We start from the raw sequence: 20,884 nt of genomic DNA on the forward strand, positions 1-20,884 counted from the left end.
CTTATCATAATCCATACATACATCAATTGAGTAAAGCCCCCTTATACATTCGTTGCCCTCGTCATTCTCAAAATTTGCCTTCCACTTGGGTTCCTGGAATCAGCTCATTTTCCCTTTTTTCCTCCCCCTCCCTCCCTCATGAACCCTTAATAATTTATAAATTATTATTTTATCTTATCTTACACTGCCCGGCTTCTCCCCTCACCCACTTTCCTGTTGCCCATTCCCCAGACTTGAATCTTTTTAATGAGTTGTGTAATCACAGTCAGTTCTAGTGCTCCCTTCCCGTTCCTGCACGCATTGTTTGCTCCCCTAACTCCTACAAGGGGTTAGGACTGTCGGAGTATTTGTTTAAGTCTCTCTTTTGGTTCATGGCTATCTTGGTGCATGCGCCCTGTACACTTGATAAGTCTTTCCTTTTAAAAAATGTAAACATTATTTCATTGTGTCTAGGGGGAAATTTACACAAATTAGGTCCTCATTTAACAGTTTTCTACAGAAACGATTCAGTGCTCTGGGTCACAGTTTTCACAATAGATCATCAGTCTCGTTCCGTCTGATTGTTCTATTTTCAGTACCGTAGTTTCCTTCCCCCTTCTCCCAACTTTTCAGTTTGGCTTTAGAGCAATTTTTTACTATTTGATCTCTTTTCTCTTGTTCTATCTGGATCCATCTGTTGAGGCCCTGATCAGTTGGGGTCAGTAGTGTTAAGTGGATTCTTGTCTCGTTCTTCTGGTCTGAGGATAGAAGTTGTGGTTCCTATGAGTCCTATAGACTTGTTTCATCATTGGTCATGGGTTTCTCGCGCTCTCTTTTGCTCCAGATGAGTTGAATCTTAGATGGCCACTCTAACGTTTTTAAGACTCCAGACACTACTCCCAACATTGCCCTCGAGTAGAGTTGATTGTGTGTCACACTTGCGTAAAGTTAATAAAGTCCTTGTGGTTTTTTGTCTCGACCTACAAGGATATGTATAATTGAGCACAGCTGATCTCCTATGTCAACTCCACCACATTCTTTGCTTGCTTTGCCACCTATCTCTCTACCCCCCAGCCTTTCCCTTGGCCTTCATATGCCTCACTTCCTGTTTCAGTCTTCAGTTTCATCTTCTCTAAAATACCTTTCCTACCTTTTAATTTCTTTTGAAAGTTCTATTTCTTCTTTTGATGTCTCAGAGTTAATTTAGTTTGTTTCATTTTTTGGTCTGTGTGTGACGATGGCATGGGGGTTCTGCTTTGTGCTGCGATCCTAAAAGGGCAGCAGTTCGCATTCACCAGCCCCTCCTCAGAAGAAGCACAGTTTAAAGTCTTAACAGTTAAAGTCTCGGGAACTCATGGGGCAGTTCTACCCTAGTCCGATGGAGTCACTGTGAGTCGGCATTGATTGAATGGCAGTTTGGTTTTGGGGGTGAAGTATCTATACATTTTAATTGTACACAAGATATCTATAGGATAAAAGCATTTGGTGGATAAACATATCCAAATGGTTGTTGGCCACTCCTCTCATTCCATCCCCGTTTGTCCTCCTCCTTATTTTGCTTGACTTACCAGCCCTTCTCTCACAAAATCTTTTCATGCTGACCTCTTTCTGCCAATTTTCTTGCTTCATTTCATTTTTATAGCTATAGCTTATAGTTAAAAGAACAGAGTCTGTGTGTGGTGCAGAGTTAGTGTTAACCAAGAGGTTAGAGGTGAAATCTATCCATAGGTACCTTGGAACGTAGAAGACCTGGCGGTCTAAATTAAATATTGAGAAATTAACCATTGTATACCCTATCACAGTTCCTCTCTGGCACATGTCGGAGTATCCGGAACTGGAATAAAATTGATGGCAGCTGGTAACAATATTGAAATAATGAAGCAGAGACTATTTCATTGGCTAGATGTGCATTTAGAACTTAAAGTTCTTTTAAGTTATTATAAATTAACGTAGAATTCAAGAGTTTTATTACCTTTGTCTACATCTGTGTTTGCATGAGCCACAGAATCTTCATTCTAACACTACTTTCTACTGTTATTAAAATGGCCTATGAAAATATTTGTATACCTATGAGAAAATGTGTATGTAAATACAAGAAGCATTTCTATGGAAATATTTGCAAAAATAGTTAAATAGTTTTTATGTAATTCAGAGACATTGATTATGCTGTATAACCATACCAGTATTCTTTTCCAAACTGTTTTCCTACAAATGACATTCAGTACCTCCTAAGCAATGATTCTCCATCTCCCGTTTCTTCCCTGATAACTATTACTAAGCATTGGCCTATAGATATTTGCCTACTTCATATAAGTGAAATTATATCATATTTGTCCTCTGTGATGGACTGATTTCACTGTTTTCCAAGGTTCACCCATGTTATAGCATGTATTAGGACTGTTTTCCTTGTGTTTGAATAATATCTTACTGTATTTCATTTCTTCTTATGATGGATATTTACCTTGCTTTTAGCTCTTAGCTGTGTAGAACAGTGCTGCAGTGAACACTGGTGTGCAGATAGCCATTTGCCTTTCGTTCTGTAGGTTATGTGCCTAGCTTTGGAATTGCTGGGTCACATAGTGTGTTGCTTTCTGTTTTTTTTTGCTAAGAAACAACCAACGCCTCCTGCAGCAGCTTACCGTTTTTGCATTCTTACCAACAGTGAATAAGGCATCTAGTTTGAATGAGGTGGGGTCTAATTGTGCTTCTGACTTGCATCTCCTTATTGACCGGCTGAATTTGATCAAACATATGATAAAAATGCATTGATAAGTACTAGGGATTCGAATATGAAAGTTGGAAACAGGTTAAGTAGATGGCAACTCTGATTGAGATGACATACACGAAGGTGGATAGCACCTGATAGAATTTTACAAGACCAATGGCTTTTTCATTTCAAATAAATGCCAGCTATACCCTTGGGCCTTATGTCATGCAGTATACATAAGAATCAAATTAATATTGATTTAATATTAATCTTTGCAACAAGAAGATGGAGAAAGCTCCATTCCCAGTCAAAATAAGCCCAGGGCCAACTGTGGAACAGTTGTGGTTACAAGCCCACGATAGCAGTGTTCTACCTTGCATATATCCCACCTGAATTTAGAGGTTATCTCACGAATAGATTTGATGCATCAGCTAATGATGAAAGAGCAGGCAGGTCTTCATACACGAAGATGGAGTGACACAGTGGTTGCAACAAGGGGCTAAAACGGAACTATTATGTGGATGGCACTGGACTGGGCAGTATTTTATTTTTTATTTCTGCTCACATTGAGTTTGGAACCAACTTGAGGACACCCAACAACAGCACCAGCCACCACCAAACAGGTGCTTATTAAAGAACCTTGAGCTACTGTTGACCACTGTGTGTCAACAACGTTCCTCTCTTCCTTTCAGTGAAGTTTTTAATGGGATCCTCAAAGTCATTGTTGATAAGTATTTTGTGTATAATACTGTGCAGTATTTGTATAGAATCATTTGATTCAGGAAGCATATTCAGTTTCTGGTGAAACAATCCTAGATCTTAACCTTTTGTAAATTGAATTGTTTTACTGAACAATTGTATTATGTGAACTACTAATAATCTTCAGTCCCTGTTTACTTTTATCGAATTATTTAGACAGTGGTTGCAGCTTGTTTATTTAAAAAGCAATACATTAAAATGTCAGTTATTGACTCAGTATACAGCAAGGAAGAAAATGTCGGGTTTTCATTTAAAGAGGGTCACTTCAAATGCAGTTGCCTTTTAAAGTCATGTTTGCTTTAGTCCTTAAGAAGGAATCTGGGTTAAAATGTGTTTACTTTTCTAAGAAATTCAAGATTTGGCAGAGTTTTCATTTTACCTTTTCTGTTTGTTGTTGTTGTTGTTCAAGGTGAAGCTGTATTTCACAAAAACCGTGGAGGAGCCATCAAATCCGGAGGCTAGCAGTTCAACTTCTGTAACGCCAGATGTCAGTGACAATGAACCTGATCATTATAGATATTCTGACACCACTGACTCGGATCCAGAGAATGAACCTTTTGATGAGGATCAGCATACACAAATTACAAAAGTCTGATTTGTTTTTTAATCAGGAGGGATAAAACACCATAAAAAACAAACTTGAATAAACTGAAAATGGACTTTTTTTTTAATGGCAATAGGACATGTAACAGATTACCAGTTTATAGGAACAATTCTCTTTTCCTGACCAATCTTGTTTTACCCTATACATCCACAGGGTTTTGACACTTGTTGTCCAGTTGAAAAAAAGATTGTGTAGCTGTGTCATGTATATACCTTTTTGTGTCAAAAAGACATTTAAAATTCAATTAGGATAAATAAAGATGGCACTTTCCCATTTGTTCCAATTTTATAAAAAATGGAGACAGACTGATGTGTATACGTAGGAATTATTCCTTGTGTGTTCTGTCACCAACTAAAGTAGCTAAAGAGCTCTTTGTGATACACAGGTTCACATCCTACCCCTTTGCACTTGTGGCAACAGATAAGTTTGCAGTTGGCTAGGAGACGTTTTAAAGGGTTTTGCTACATTCTAATGCATGTATTTGGGTTAGGGGGATGGAGGGAATGCTCAGAAAGGAATATATTTTATGCTGGATTCTGGACCATATACCATCTCCAGCTATTTACATGCACCTTTCTTTAGCATGCTACAGTTATTAATCTGGACGTTTGAGGAATTGGCCGCTGTCACTGCTTGTTGTTTGTGCATTTTATTATTATTTTTTTAAAGCATATTGGTGCTAGAAAAGGCAGCTAGAGGGAGTGAATTTGTATTGGGGTACAGGAATGAACCTTTTACAACATCTTAAGAATCCACAAATGAAGGGATATAAAAATAATGTTGTCCTAAATAAGAAACAAAGCAACAATGACTTAACCATATAAATGTGGAGGCTATCAACCAAGAATGGGCTTGAAACATTATAAAAATTGACAATGATTTATTAAATATATTTTCTCAATTGTAATGACTGCTCCATCTCCTGTGTAACCAAGGCCAGTGCTAAAAGTCAGATGCTATTAGTGTGCCTACATCAGTCAACAACTTAACACTTATTTTACTAGTTGCCAATCATATTCCTGCTCTGGATGCTTCATGTGCTGCCTGCTAGCTTCTTTGTTCTCATTAAATATAAAATAGTTTATAATGCTGCACAGGAAATTTCAATTTGACATTCTACAGTAAGCGTTTTTTTTTTTTGTTTTGTTTTCTTAAAAGATTTATGATGCACTTATTCAATCCAGTAGCTGTCAGCTGTTTCACCCTTTGACCTTACACATTCTATTACAATGAGTTTTGCAGTTTTGCACATTTTTTTTAAATGTCATTAACTGTTAGGGAATTTTACTTGAATACTGAATGCTTAATACTTACGATGTTTATGTTTAAAAAAGGACATTATTTGTCTTAAAAAGGAAATTACAGCTGCAGTAAATTTTCAACATTGCACAAATATAAGGCATTTATTCTTTCAGTAGAAATTTCCCCAGATACGCTTTATCAATTTGCTGTTGAAATAATAGATTTTTTTTTAATACCACAGTGTTGGATCATTTCTTCATAGTGCTAGCATTGGGACTAGGGCTTTAATTTCACTGTTTAAATATCATCACTTATTTGATATGCCCGGACTGCTTATGATTTTAAGCAGAGTACAACTACTTTTGTAAAGCTAATGTGAAGATACTCTTAAAAAGGATTCCTCCCCACCCCCCTCCCCGCACCTTTACCCATCCCTTCCCTTCAAATTTGGTGTCTTTCAAATTATACCATGGCACATTTGGATATTCAGCCAATATGTCTCAATGGTGTAAAATCCCAATAGTTTATTGGTGCTGAAATTGTTCACGAGCTGTGGTCTGACTGAGTTAATTTACAAATCCATGTTGCATAGGACTTAACTAGAGCAGCACCTATCAAGTTCAATGGTAAATAGATTAGGCAGAATTTCGTCTGAAATATTCTTAGTGCGTAATGTTGACATGTTTACCATACCTCATCATTTCTCTTGAGAAATAAAATTTTTAAATTTTTAACAAAATTCTTAGGATTTACACATTTGTATTTCAACATTGATATATAGAGTATTGGTTGACTGCTCTTTAGCTGGTAAAGTTAAAAGCTACTCCTAAGACCTAACCATTGAAATTTTTATGCCACCTTATATAAAAATGGAAAATCGTTGACTAAAATGAAAATCATTTATTCTGTTTTGAAAATAGTCATTAATACTGTTCTTTGTTCCAGTTTTGGGCACAGCATATTAAAACATGTATTGTTCAGATATGTCACATTGAGGGCCAGGTCATAAACAATGACATTATAACGGGCTTTTGCACTGTTATTATTTTTCCTTTGGAATGTGAAGGTCTGAATGAGGGTTTTGATTTTGAATGTTTCAATGTTTTTGAGAAGCCTTGCTTACATTTTATGGTGTAGTCATTGGAAATGGAAAAATGGCATTATATATATTATATATATATAAATATATATTATACATACTCTCCTATACTTTATTTCAGTTACCATCCCCATAGAATCTGACAAGAATTGCTATGACTGAAAGGTTTTTGAGTCCTAATTAAAATTTATTTATGACAGTATTCATAATTAGCCTGAATTGCATTCTGTAGGTGTTCTCTGAGTTCCTGGAATGTTTTCTTAGCCTTTTTGGAGGTGCAGCAGCTTACCTGTCGGAAGTCACTTGAAGGCATCGCATTTTAAAAGCTTCCTCTTGGGCCCTGTACCATCCTAAGTCCTCTGTAACTCCCCTTGAACATTTTTGCCGTGATTTTAAAGGGTAGTCGAGTGAAAGCATCACCGTTCTTTGCTGCGGCACAGGTTATAAACTTAAGTGGAGTTTACCGGCAGCATCCAATGTGTCAGCTTTAAAAAAATTCAAGTAGGGTTCCAGTTACATGTTTAGTTCTAGAAAATTTGTGCAATATGTTCATAACGATGGCTGTGGGTGCCACAAAGTGCCTCGTTTACCTTGAAATACTGTTAACGTGTCATGCATGCAGACGGAAGGGGTGAAACTGTGCACTAAAGTGGGGGCTTTCACGGTAGTGTGTGGCAGAGCTGCCTTCTACCCTGCCAGTTCAAAGTTTCCATCTGTTTTCATATAGACGATATATACGAAAACATTTCAGTCTGTAAAACAGCCTTACTCTGATCCAGCCTCTTCAGACAACCTTGTGCTGTGCAGCGGTGGCGCTGTGTGTAAATGCTATGCACTGAGGATACCCCCCCAGAAAACAACAAAAACTCCCCAACAACATGATGTGTACAGGATAATGCCTCCTACCAATCAGATGTCCATTTGTTACTGTGTTTGTTAACAGCCCTTTATCTCTTAGTGTTATAAACTCCACTTAAAACTGATTAAAGTCTCATTCTTGTCATTGTGTGGGTGTTTTATTAAATGAGAGTATTTATAATTGCTTAAATGCATTGAAGTTTTAAACAATGGCCTCTGAACGTGACTAAGGTTTATTGTAAGTTGTTTTGTTCTGTTTTGTCTCTCCCTGCTGTCCTCCAAAGCCTACCATTAGAGACCAGCACGGGCGTTTGTCAGCTTGGGGGCAGCATGTCAGTCTGCTCACTCCTGGCAGGCGAGCATGGTTCGGGCCTTAGTCATCACTTCATAAATTGATTTTAGCACATTGAATAACATTCGAATGTCCCCCAAGGTTAAAGATTCTTGGGTAAATTGCACATATTTTCCTCTCAAGCTATATATCTGAAGATAATCCCCTCCGAATAGATACGATATCTAAGATTTCAATTTTGTTGCCCTCCCCTTTTATAAATTCCGAGTCCTGCCATCAACACGTGAGAAGCTTGCTTCAGCTGCTCATTTTAACTTGTGCCACTATCAAAGTCGACACTACAGAATAGTCTAAAGGATTTTGTGTGCTGGAATTTAACTTCTTTTTAACAATTCTTAAAGGTTATTTAACAACTATAGATAGTGAAAGTGTAGCTTATACAAATGTTTTGAAAATAAATAGACCATTTACATAACATTTAATGTTTTAAGTTCAAATTTTTTCTGTGACTTTAAAACTAAATGTGAATAATGTGTAAGATACAGACATGAAATATCTGTGTGTTTGTGTGTGTGTGTATACACACTTTTTAAGCATCTTAAGTGTAACTATGGAAAGCTTTACTGGGGTCCAAAATGTTTTGAGTTGGAAGAAGACAGTATGGGCATACCTGAAAAATAGGGGATTTACTGCTAATTTTGCTTTTATCTGCTGTTATCACTGCACTGTAATTTAAACTGGCCAAGTTCATTGAATGCCATCACCATTTCCTTTGAGAATTTACAAATCACCAGTCTCTAACCTGCAGGCTTCCAAAGGCTTTCGAAAAATCAAGACCCTTAAATCTAGTTAACTTCATTGTTGCAGACAATGAAACTGTTGGTTTTGTTAAAGATTTTGTTAGATGAGTAGCCTCTCATCTCAAACAGTCTCAAGTGGCCTCACTGTAATGTAGGATTAGTGGTGCTGTTGCTAGTTTGGAGAGAAATGTTTGGGAATGGGAACAGAAATAACTTGTTCACACTGGTGTAGTGCTAAGTGCGTATCTAGAAACTGGAAAGCCAAATAGTGGAGAAAAAACTATTTTTTAGAGATAACAGAATTTTGTAACTCCAAGAAATTAATGACTAAGTTGCTGTCAGTTTTTTCTGTTTTAGAGGAAACACTTTATGATTTGATGTTTCTCCAACCTTCACTAGTTTGCATTTGTAACTATGAGAATATAGGTAACCACTTGGATAATTCATGTCCGTTGGGGGTTTTAGACGTTTGTGGATAGGAAAGGACTAAGTAGCTTTGTAGTAGAGCCTGTATGTTCTTAAAAGTTAGCTCTTTTGAAAGAACTTTCCCTTAATGAGTGACACACAACTCATCCTCCCACCTCGGAACAGCCATCATTGCTTTAACGACTGCAATCGTTTTTCCTCTGTATATTCATGCATATGCTCTGCCTTAAAAATGGAATTTATAGTGTACATACAAGGCCACTTAGTATTTCCTTTTATGAATTTGTAGAATGATCAGTTACATCAGATAATGCAACGTGATTCGGTTATTTTTTTAACTACAGAGATGCAGGTGTGTGAGAGCCCAATTCATTGGGTTCATTAAATACTGTCATCAGGATGGCATGTCTGAAGGAATAAAGTAGTTTAATAAGGAAAGAGCATTGTAGATACTTTAGATAGACCTTTGTGTTGTGAAGTTGTGTTGCATAGGGAAATAGTACATAGCAATTTGACTTCGTTACCTTTTCTTACGTTGGAGAAGAGGATGAGTTTTCTGTTTTTGTAGTTCCCAACAGTTGCTCAACTGAGAGTGACTTTACTGGATGAAAATAGCCTAACTCTTGAAAACTTCCCCCCTCCCCTTTCTAAAAAGCTACTACTGTTTTATTCTTCATCTGTCGTCAAGCCTGGGTGCTCATGTGACTCCCATCACACTAGGGACTTGATGTTTCATTAAAATTGTTTGTAGTTCATCTTCAGCTCTGACACTAAGGACGCTTGGTCTTGGGAATATACAAGGAAACCAGGTGGTGTGGTGTCTGCATGTTGGGTTGCTGGCTGTAAGGTTAGCAGTTTGCAGCCACCAGCCACCGGAGGAAGAAAGGCAATGCTTTTCGGTCTCAGGAGCCCCGCGGGCAGTTAGTTCTGCCCTGGTCTCTAGTTTATCTAGGAAGTGGAATCAACTAGATGGCACTGTTTTGAGTTTTATAATGCAATGTGCAACACTTTTTGACAGTTTGAAATTTTTGATGAAAAATCTAAAGGTAGTATATATCTTATAACCCAATATATTGGTATTTTAAAAACATTTTTACATGTATGTGTGAAGTTAACTGCCATCTTGAACATTTAAAATAACAATTTTAAAATAAAGCTACGTATTTTTTAATGAAGTGTTTATCAAGGATTTATACTTCAGGTCTTTTAAAATTGCACATTTCTTATTTGCACATCTGTTCTCACTTGACCTTGAAATGGTTAGAGATTCTTCTTTATGTGGAATGGAGCAAAGCTTACAGTCATGGCTGCATTTCAGTTTGCTAAATGTTGCCTGCAGTGAATTTCTTAGACTTTAGATGTGTGCAGTCTGCAGTCGCCCATTGCTAATAGGCTGCTGTTTATGAGCGCCTTTCGGATTTTCTGCTTTGTACAGTTGTTAAAAAAAAGTTTACAAGTGTTTCCCTCTCCCCTCACATCTGTCAGTTTCCGTTGTCTCTAGTGAGCTGCCCTCATGCCCCAAATCATAGTGAGTGAGTGTGTGTGTGTGTATGTGTATGCCTATGATAGTGGTTGTGAGAGGAGTGAATTTGATTTTGGAAATGCTATCTTCCAGTTCCAGAGGTTAAGTAGTTTGATTTAGGTAAATTTATTTCTCACTGGAATTTAATAGTTCATTTTAATGGAAATAATGTTGGCTCTGGATGATCTTTGTCATATGGTCATGAGCCTTAGATACTAAAGAATTTTTTAGTAGTATCTTGATGTGTACATTAATACGTGATATTGAAAGTTTGCATTCAGCCCAAGGTGGGGTAACAGAAATGTTTATATCAAGTTCCATTTGGCCACTGTTGGACACAGAAATGCCTTCTTATGGAGAGTATTTTTTTTCTTTAAAAAATTAAAAAGCTTAATTATTTTGAATATTTTGTTTTAAATTGTTTGTTCACTCAACAAATACGTGTCTAGTGCTTGCTTATAAAACAAGTGTTTGGAATACAGGCAGTCCCCAGGTTACACGCAAAATCTGTTTCAAAGTAATGTCTGTAAGTAGAATTTTTAGGAAAGTTGGAACAGGTGCTTGTGGCTCTTATTTAAAATACCTTTGATGCAAGAAAAGGCTTGAGCAGGCCTTGTCAAGGACTTCCAGGCCGCACAGGCAGTGAGTGATGGTGACTGATGAAGAATTTGGGTGGAGTAAGGATTGGTTCAGTTGTTTTCAAAGTGAGGGCAAATTTACAAAACAGTACAGGACAAATGCGTTATCCCTAAGTTCGATGTTAATAACCCAGGACACTGTCCATTATTGATCAAACACAGTCCCTACCCTTGCCTTTAAGGAGTTTGGCAGAATAAACAGACTTTACTGGAAGAATTCCTAATTGGTTCATACTGTGAAATACACGATGCCTGTGATGCAGTATCACCAACCGTTCCATATGCTTCCCTAAATTTTCATCCTGTTGGGATTCGTTAGAGCCAGGTGATGAGTTCATTTCAATGGAAATAAAATGACACTTCCGAGTAAGGAAAATGAAAAATTTGGAGATCATTTTGTTTCTCCCTCTGCCACAGAAACCAAGATGTGAAATGTTGCAGCTAGTGCACCTCTGTCAGCCTCGATCATGAATGACTATTGGAGCAAAGTTTCTTAAAGCCTACCTGCCACGCCTCCCCCCACGCTGAAGGCCCTATTTCTCACATTAGCACGAGCAAGAAATAGCTTTCCATTATGTTATTTGCACTCAGATTGCTGTATGCAGGCTAATGGAGCCTTGAAAGCATCGGGATCTATAGAAGGAAGAACGGGAAGTTAAAAACAAAGCAAGCTAGAGAAAGCATCTTCAATTAAACAATGCAAACAGCTAGTGAGCACCTGGATGGCGGTAGGCTTCGTTCTAGGTGTTTGGCATACAAGCGAGTGAAGGGCAGAGCCTTTGGGGAGCTTCCATTAATGCTTTGCAATAAGTGGGCATAAGGTAAAACGTCCCAGTGCAGGCCTAAGTGAACATCATTTAATGTATTTAAACTGTCTTTGAAGAAGACCCAAACCATTTTTTTCCCTAATGAAATAAGATCACTGCGAGAACTCTGTCTAACACAATCACTGAACTGATATACTGAGATGAAGTCTTGGCTAGTAGGCGCCTGGACCCCATAAGCAATTCCAGTCTTCAGAGAATTTAAACATTGTTCTATCTCAGAAAACTTATAGCCACTTACTTGCTCCTCAGAGAAGTTCTATGGCATAGCTCACCTACTATGAAACCAGAGTAAGCACAGGAAGAAAAGCAAAGGGCAAGCTCAAACTTTCATTACTGCAAGAGTGGTAGGAAGAGAGTAGATATTTTGAGCATGTAATGTGCCATCTACTGTAGTAAGCATTTTACAAGGCTTACTCATCGTTCAAGGTACGTAGATATTTTATACACGCAGACTGAAGATCAGAGTGTTTAAATTACACAGGTTTTAAACGGAATTAGGGAACTCAATTCAAACCCAGATCTGTGGGCCAGAAAGCAGTGAGGATGGGGGTGGGGAGATTCTAAATAGGAGAGAGATGGAAAAGGGGTTCCTCTATTGAGAAATGAACTCCATAAATTTAGGGTTGATCACTAAGCAGTGTGTACAAGGCAGACCTAAAGAAGATTCAAAAGCTTTGATGACTTAAATGATTTAGACTATGCGTCATGTCTCAGGCTAAGTCCAGGATTGCGCATAGACAGAACAAACAACCGGGAACATTTAAAAACAAAGCAAATGTGTATTAGATCTACACACATGTGAGCCGAGGTTATATTGATCGCTGTTGCAGCAACAAGTATAAATGTACACAAGGGTACTTCAAACCCCTTTTTGTGAAGAAAGAGGGAGTTAATTAAAAAAAAAATCTGAACATAAGCTCCAACAATTTAAATAGTGACGATCCAGTTGCCATTTGTGATCAGAGCAGATTGATCTGCTATAGAGTCAGTGCTGACTCACAGTAACGCTATAGGACAGAACTGCCCTTTGAGTTTCCTGAGACTAATTGCAAGGGAGTAGAAGAAAGTCAGTCTGTCTTTCTCAGAGGAGCAGGTGGTCTCAAACTGCTGACCTTCCACATAGAAGCCCAACTCATAACCACTATGCCACCAAGGATCCATAGGTTCTTAGGCCCCTGAGAACTTGTCAGTGCAGTTTTGCTTTATTGTTCTTACATTTTTAACTAAAGAAAGGTGGGCCTCTTTAAAAATTGCTTAAGCTTAAGAAACAAGTCAGAAGGGGACAAACCAGCTGTTTAAGGTGGATGCGTAATGATTTTCTAGCCAACCTCTCACAGAATTGCCCTTGTTTGATGAGAGGAATGAGCAGGAGCATTGTGTGGTGGAGAAGGACTGGTGAATCTTTCCTGGCTTTTTTTTTTTTTTTGGATAAAGCTTTGGCTAACTTTCTCAAAATACTGTAAAATTAGCAGATCTGACTATTTGGTCCTGCAGAGAGCTAACCAGGAAAAGGTCTTGAACATTAAATAAAAACTTGCTATGATCTTTGCTCTTGCCTGGTTGGCTTTTGCTTTTGCTACTGGAAGCCAGCTTTGTCTTTAGGATCATCTTGATAAAGCCTTATTTTATTTTTGGTTAGACTTTTTCCTGTTATAATTATTCCAAGATATGCTTCAGGATTTGGACCCCTCTTGTTCAAAATTTCCTTTGAAAGCCCTGCTCTTGTCTGCAGCCGATCTGAGTATGAGTTTGGGACCCATGGAAAGTTCACTTAACTCTAATTTTCCAGTCAGAAGTGTGAACTGAACCCATTGAGGTGTCCATGGTGTTGATTTTTGTTCCTGCTACTCGTTCTTAGTTCTTTTTCTTGTAGAGGATGAACAAGATGAACTATTTCCTTGAAAATCTGTGTGCTTGCTGTCTGCCACTGCAGGCTTTGTCTTCAACGTTGCCTGTTTCCTTAAAACAACTTAGCCATTTGTAAACCTCGGATTTCTTCGGTCGTTGTCCCCATGGCCTTTCATAAAGCATCATTGATTTTACCATTCTCCCACCTAAACAAAGCCATAAAATTGATGTTTGTCCCTACTGCAATTTTAGCAGTTTATTTTGTGCTGATCCCCATCAAACTTTTCAAACTGATGTCTCATCCTGCACAGTCCCTCAAATCATACTCTGTTCGGATATGTTATAATATGTTCAAGTATTTTATAATATGTTCAAGTTTACCTTGGTGCAAAAAAATTGAAATCCATTTTTTTCAAAATATGTATTTTTTCACAAACTTTCAAAAGACCCCTTTCCTTGTGTCTATATATAAACTTTAAAAATTTGTATTTTCCAAATCATGATAACAGGACCCACAGTCTATATAACACAACATCCACACTTACTTAAGAAGGGCCAGGAAAATACGGCCAATTCCTAAGACATTCTAGCAGTACTGGTCCTGGAATTCACAGCTGTGGAGCAGCTCTAACTAGTCCGTAAGCTAAAGGCGAACAGACTGGAAATGAGTGGGAAGATGGAAGTTCTCAGCGGAGAAATAGATAAAAATCAGCGTGTGAAATTTTAGAGCTAGGCAATATCTGAAGTGAAAACAAACCACTGAATGGGCAGTAGAGGAATGGAAATGAGAGTAGAGAGAGTGAGCCTGGTGAATCGTATGTACGACCAAACTGGCAGAAGCTGGGATCCGTGTGAGGCAGACGCTGGTCAGCCAGGAAACGCAAATGTTTTTCTACGAAAAAGAATGATAGGAAAAAGGGAGGACTGCACCCTGGCAAAGGTGGAACGTTTAGGAGCCCAGCAAAGCCATGGCACTCACTGCCACGGAATCAGCGCTGACTCACAGGGACCCCCTGAGTGTCTGAGGCTGGTGGTTGTGGTTTCGAACTGCTGACCATGGGGGATCGCAGCCCAACAAGTAAACACTACCCCACCTCAACTCCTGCAAAAGCATGGCAATCCCATAGAAGTCCAGCACACAAGCTTCACTGGAGATCCAGTTCAAAAGATGGGTTCAGACTCTCAAAGTGGATGAGATTTTGAAGCACAAAACGTATCTTTGTTATAGCTTCGGGGAGGCCTAGCCTTTATTTAAAATAAAGCCTTCACATGACTAACACACGCACACACATTCACATCAGTTAGATTTAGTCTATTTTTATGGTTTGCCAAATCATTCTTCAATAAGTATTTGAATTAAGTGATTTTGGCTTTAAATAAGCATGATGTATTTCTTAAGAGAATATCCTAGATACACAATTTTTAAAAAGTACTAATAGCATTCATGGTCGTCTTAATCCTTTGACTCCCAAATGCTCCTTTTCATTTCTCTCTAATGGTAGTATGGTAGCCTCATATGATAGTAATTGAGGTACATTTTTTTTACCCCTTCACGTGCCTATGAAGAAGGTCGTGCTGATGATCAATTACCTCGAGTAAGGAATGAGCACTATCCTAGGTCCAATGATCATAATTATGAGAATTTTCTATTATGACACTATACAGGCTTCATACATTCAAAACAAAAGACCACATCACGAGTGCTCTGTCTTTGACTTACAGTACCAAGGTGATGTATGCCTGGCCAAAGCACCAAAAAACATTTCCTGACTGACTCCATTCAGTTATATGCACTACCACCACCCTTTAAAAAAATCAGCATTTTCGGAAGCCTGGCAGAAGCATCGCTAGATAAGTGCCAAGCTCACCCTCAGAGTCAGTGTCTATCGTGGCTTTGCTCTCTCTTCTTGCCCTTTAATTCAGCCTTTGCAATAAGGTCTTTTTTCCAAATAAAGAGCTTAATTCAAAATGTCTTGTAAAAGTTAGCCTGCACATGCTTTTTATCATTTTTATTCTAGAAAAAAAGTACACTGTTTAACACTGCTAATATCCATGTGTCTGTTGTGTGCTTGAAAAGTGTTGTGGTAGGTTTGGAGGAAAACATAGCTGGTATGACATTTGGAGAAGCTACTTCCTGATAAATAGAAATTTCAGGCTTTGGAAGATCTTAGATTGCTATATTAGTCACAGACTACTCTCAAATGACCGTATACATTCTCATAATGATAATTCTGGATGTAAGAGCTGAACAAGCATTGCCATTTAATTCTTGTTGCTATTGTTTATTATTCTCAGTCCACTTTAACCCATAGCAACCCGTGTATTGTTATTACAAAGTAGGCCTTCACAGGGTTTCACAGTTGGGAACTACCCTATAGAGTGATTATCAGGCCTGTTTTTTTAAGTGGTCATAGGGTGACTTGGAACTGCCAACCTTTTGTGCTACCCAGGGCCCAGGATCCAGCCTCCTAAAGGTCGGAAGCACTATCATTATCCACCTTATGAACAATAAACTGATACAGAAAGGTTCAATAACTTGTGGAAAGCCAAAAAACTAGTAAGTTGTAGATCCAGAATTTAAATCTAGCGCAATCTGATGACTGATTCTGCATCATTGACTACTGTGCAATCAATTCTAGTTCCTATTTAAAAAGCAAACCAACCAACAATGAACCTTGGTGGTGCACTTGGCTCCATGCTCTGCTGCTGACTGAATGGTTGACAGAACTCACCAGTCGGCTTCTGAAAACAGGGCAGCTTTGATGCGCTGTCCAGTGGGTCACTGTGAGACAGAATCAACCTGACAGCAATGGGTTGCTATTTTAAAAACTTAATGAGATCTTTCATTTTTATGAAAGCATAGGCTTCCAACAGCAATGCCTAAACCAATGGTGTCTACAGCAGTTTTCAAGGGTTTGTTTGGTTTTTTTTGTTTTATTTCAGAACTCTAGTATACTCTTAAAAGTTAAGTGCCTCAAAGAACTTTTACATGTGTGGATTATAGCTATCTATACTTACCATATTAGGAAGTAAAAATGAGAAATAATGTTAACGTGAAAAACATTTATAATGTGAGCGTATTTTCTTTTTTTTGTTTTTTTGTGAATGTATTTTCCAAAGCAAAAAGTTGTGAGTGACTTTTCGTTTATTAATTTACTTACATCCTCCCCCCACCCTCCAAATCTCTTCATCGCTTGGATTAATAGGAAACAGCTAGATTTTTTATATTTGGTTCAGCATTAGATCTGTTGGGCTATGCTGCCTCCATTTTAGAATATAAAGCAAATATCAACAAACTACTTCCATCAAGTCCAATCCAACTCCCTTTGAGTGACCTGTAGGATTTCTGAGCCTGGAAATCTTTACAGGAGCAGACATTCCTTTTGCCCTCAGAGGTGACTGGTGACCTTGACTTGCTGACCTGTGGGAAGCAGCCCACCCCACCACGACCAGGCTCCTTGAAGAAAATATGGTCTCACACAAATTGTAGCTTGAGTGAAAAGCATTGCACCTAGGTTCTAGTTCACACAAGCATGGATTTATCCCAAACAAAATGTGTTTAAACACGACTCTTCGATAATGAGGGAGTCCAGACAAGTTCGCTCCGTAGTATGCTTGTCTTCGTTTTATTGGGTGCCCCTAACAAGAACGGGTCCCATCAAGACCCTGAATTCTGTGAGCATCTGCCGGGCCAGTTAAATTCAAGGGAGAGCGGTCAGCTCAGAAGGGTATGGGGACTGTTTATAGGATTCTCAGAGAATCATGTGGGTTGGTTTTCACAAAAGACACAGGATGATCATGAGGGCTTATTCAGAAGAAGTTTTTCAAGAGTTAAAAATTGCATCTGTAAGAAAACGCTGGTAAATTAGCACTAAGGAAGGTTTTCCTGATCACAATTCATCTGCTTATTCTTTGAGCACAGTACAGTGTCCTACGGGAATTTCTTTTTGTTGTTGTTTTCTTTCTAAAGAAAAGGGAAATGAGGGTGTGATTTGACTCCTTACTAGAGGCTCTCACTGCTGTCTTGAGGCAGTGTTCTTCAGGGTCGGGTTAGAGATGGAAGTACCACCTTCACAAGTCCCTAGACCCATATGGAAGTTATCTTGATAAACAATAGTTACACATTTTGGCATTTTTAAAAGTAAAAGTTATAATCGCTTTATAACAATACATATTTTCAATTACCTTCCTTCATAGGTAGTTAGAAAAGGGAAAATTATTTCTGAATATTTAAATATATATATTTATATATACTACTAAACTCATTAAATATTACTTCCTGAAGATTAATTGAAATATGGAATAGGAAATCTTTCATGATTTTTAAAATATTGTTTCATTCCAATCCCTTGGTCAATCTTGTTCTTTGGATGAATCTTTTACCCCTGTATGGTTTTGTAACATCATGTGGTGCTTATTAGGAAACTTATGGTTCACTAAGTTATACAGATTTCCAAGACTGACACATTTAATTATACAATCTCTAATTTGAAAAATCACATTTGTTCATATCACCATTGATTTCAGCAGGGAAGTCTCAATATTGGGAAACTGTCTAGTTCATGGTGGTTGATTAAGGTTTGAAAGTTTTGTGTTGCTGAAAAGTTCGGTTGTATTGCTGACAGCCACAATTGCCTGCTGTTTTCTGGAAAGGATCTTGGGATAATCACTGCTTTAAGAAGAACTTTGCAGCCTCAGCTAGGAGAAAAAGTTGTGATTTCAACTCCTAGCCACCCTATATGACAGAGTAGAACTGCCTAGTAAGCAAGGTTGTCTATGCCATAAATCTTCATGGGAGCAGAGCCCCCAATCTTTTTTCCCAGGGAGCCAGTAGTGATTGCAGACTAGCTCCATGGGAGAAAAGACCAGAATTTTCTACTTCCTTAATGAGCTTTAGTCTCAAACTCACAGGATCAGTTCGACCCTGTCTAGAGGCTCCCTGTGGGTTAGCGTCTACCTGATGGCAGTTGGCTTGGTGATTTGGGTTTTTCATTCACCTAGAAGGCTCAGATGAATTAATCCTCTCAGTGCTAAAGGCTTGAAAATGGAATCTCCAAATTCATTTAGTAAACTATGGTAAATGAGAAGAGATGGCGGAGCATTTAGACACACAGGAACGGGAAGAGATTGCTTTAACTCTGTAGAGGCATGGCTTCTAGGGAAAGATGGTCAGTGGTGAACTATGATTCCTAGAGAGTTACTCTAACATTCTGCAGCAGGTAGTTTAAGAATCGTCGAAGGTAGGTCAGTGATTACCCAGTGTTGATGAGGGTTAGGCAGGTCATCCTAAATTTCATTTTTCATTTGTGATCACCCAGCACAACACTTTGTACACTGTATTTAAGAAAATGCTTGAATAATGACGACAGTAGAATAATCATTAATTTCTGTACTGCGGTGTACAGACGGCGCCTCGTCTGTAACCCCAACACAATCTGGCAATCCCACTGCACAACTTTGGCTCTCCCCCCACTCTAGAGACCGGTGGTCGGCAAATCACGACTCAAGCCACAGTCAGCTCTTTCGGTATGCACATGTAGCTCTGAAGTAAAATGAAAAACAAAACAGTTTAAAGGATAATATCCAGATAATGGCAACTTCATGTGTGTGTAAACTCTTGACTCTTGAGTAGGCTTTAACTTGTTATCAGGGGCAGAATGGCTCTGGTTTCGCTCTGCCCGCACCCTTTGGAATTACTCCGGAAGGGAGAAAAGTGAGTCTGTCAAGCTGCCCGAGTGTGGAAACTTCCTGTCCTTCTAACCTGTCATCAACCAACCGATCCAACCCCTCCGATTTTCAAAGGAACACATCTACACATCTTCTTGTTTATGGCTAATTGTTCTACCGTGCTTCTATTCCGTTCCCTGCCCCCACCCCATGTTCTATTGCATTATCATTTCTCTTTTTCATGATTCTATGTTCTTCAGGTCACTCCTTAGAGTCTATAAATATTCTCAAGTCCCTCCATCTTTTTACCTTTCTTTTTAATAATAGGAGAAAAGGGACGTCAGATAGTAAGCCTTTTCCACCTTGCATCCTATTTGGAGACTGTTTGTCCTCTCTGTTTGCAAGTTCAAAAATAAACCTTATTTCTACTTTTTATCTCATTCATTTATTTAAAAATTCATGTTTCATTACAAATGTACATTAAACAAATCCTATGTCAAGTAGCATGTCAATTTGGAAATATCTGTACCTTGTTAAGGAAACTCAGGTGGCAAAGTGGTTACATGTTGGGTGTTAACTGCAAGGTCAGCAGTTCAAGACCACTAGTTGCTCCGCAGGAGAAAGGTAAGGCTCTGTACTGCCGTAAAGAGCTACAGACCCATAAACGCACCAGGGCAAGAGCAGTTCTACTCTGTCCTGGAAGGTCGCTCTCAGTTGCAATCGACCCGGTGGCAGTGGGTTTGAGTTTGGTTGTACCTCATTAAACGATAAGCCACGTGTAAAAGCAGAATAACGGTTAGGTTTGCAGGACTTCAGGACCTTTCTCTTCCATGCAGCTTTTCTTGGCAAGATATAAGAGAATTTGTTGCACAAAAGTCAAAGAGGAAACCAGGAAGGGGGACGCAGGGGACCTGGGAAAGGAGCTAGAGGGCAGAGTCCCATCGAGAAAGAGGAGGAGAGTCCTAAAAATGCAAGCCAGGGAACAGACCGAGAAAAGCGCAGTCCCCATCGCATCCTTACCACGGACACTCTGGGACGTCGCCAAGGGGAAATGGAACACACACGGAGAGACTAAGCAAACGATTGATAGGTCGATATCGAAAAGGTAAAAGGTAGATAAGACAAAGATATCGAAGCATTTGTGCGGAGGGAATTGTCATAGGTACATTGAATGTTCCCAACGTATACTTACTCTGTAGTTCTTTCAAGTAAAAACGGATTTTACCTTTTCATTTCATGTAACTAAAATTTTGTTTGAGGTAGGGTAGTGAGATAGGTAAACAGAGAGGGTACATGGGGCATTGGAGAAAGCCTTCAGGCTTCAAAATACATGAAAAATTTAATAAAACTGAGGGAACAAGAAGACAAATCCAAAATTGTAGTTGGAGACTGAAATTGTAAATATGTAATGAACAATAGTAGATGAAACTCATTTGAATTTGCATTCTATTCAAAATGACTTAAAATAAAAAGGATAAATATATATAAAGTCTCACCATATTGTCACTCATTCTCTTTTCTCAGACTCAATAAGTTATCAATTTTTATGTATAACCAAAATGATTACAGGCAATCAAATATTTATGTGTTCTCTTTTTTCATTTGTATTATGGTAG

General features: G+C 38.5%; 1 protein-coding gene across 1 annotated transcript in view; it reads left to right on the forward strand.

Moving 5' to 3' along the window:
• PTEN (phosphatase and tensin homolog) overlaps positions 1–7,393 on the forward strand; it is a gene marked incomplete at its 5' end in the record, with an annotated part of 88,676 nt that extends 81,283 nt beyond the window's left edge. The window contains one exon of the mRNA XM_075534638.1: positions 3,855–7,393. Coding sequence (XP_075390753.1) covers positions 3,855–4,040 — 186 coding nt within the window. The remainder of the gene's footprint in view (positions 1–3,854) is intronic.
• Positions 7,394–20,884: the final 13,491 nt, after the last annotated feature.

The sequence above is a fragment of the Tenrec ecaudatus genome, chromosome 16 (assembly GCF_050624435.1).
Source record: "Tenrec ecaudatus isolate mTenEca1 chromosome 16, mTenEca1.hap1, whole genome shotgun sequence".
Taxonomy (NCBI): Eukaryota; Metazoa; Chordata; class Mammalia; order Afrosoricida; family Tenrecidae; genus Tenrec; species Tenrec ecaudatus.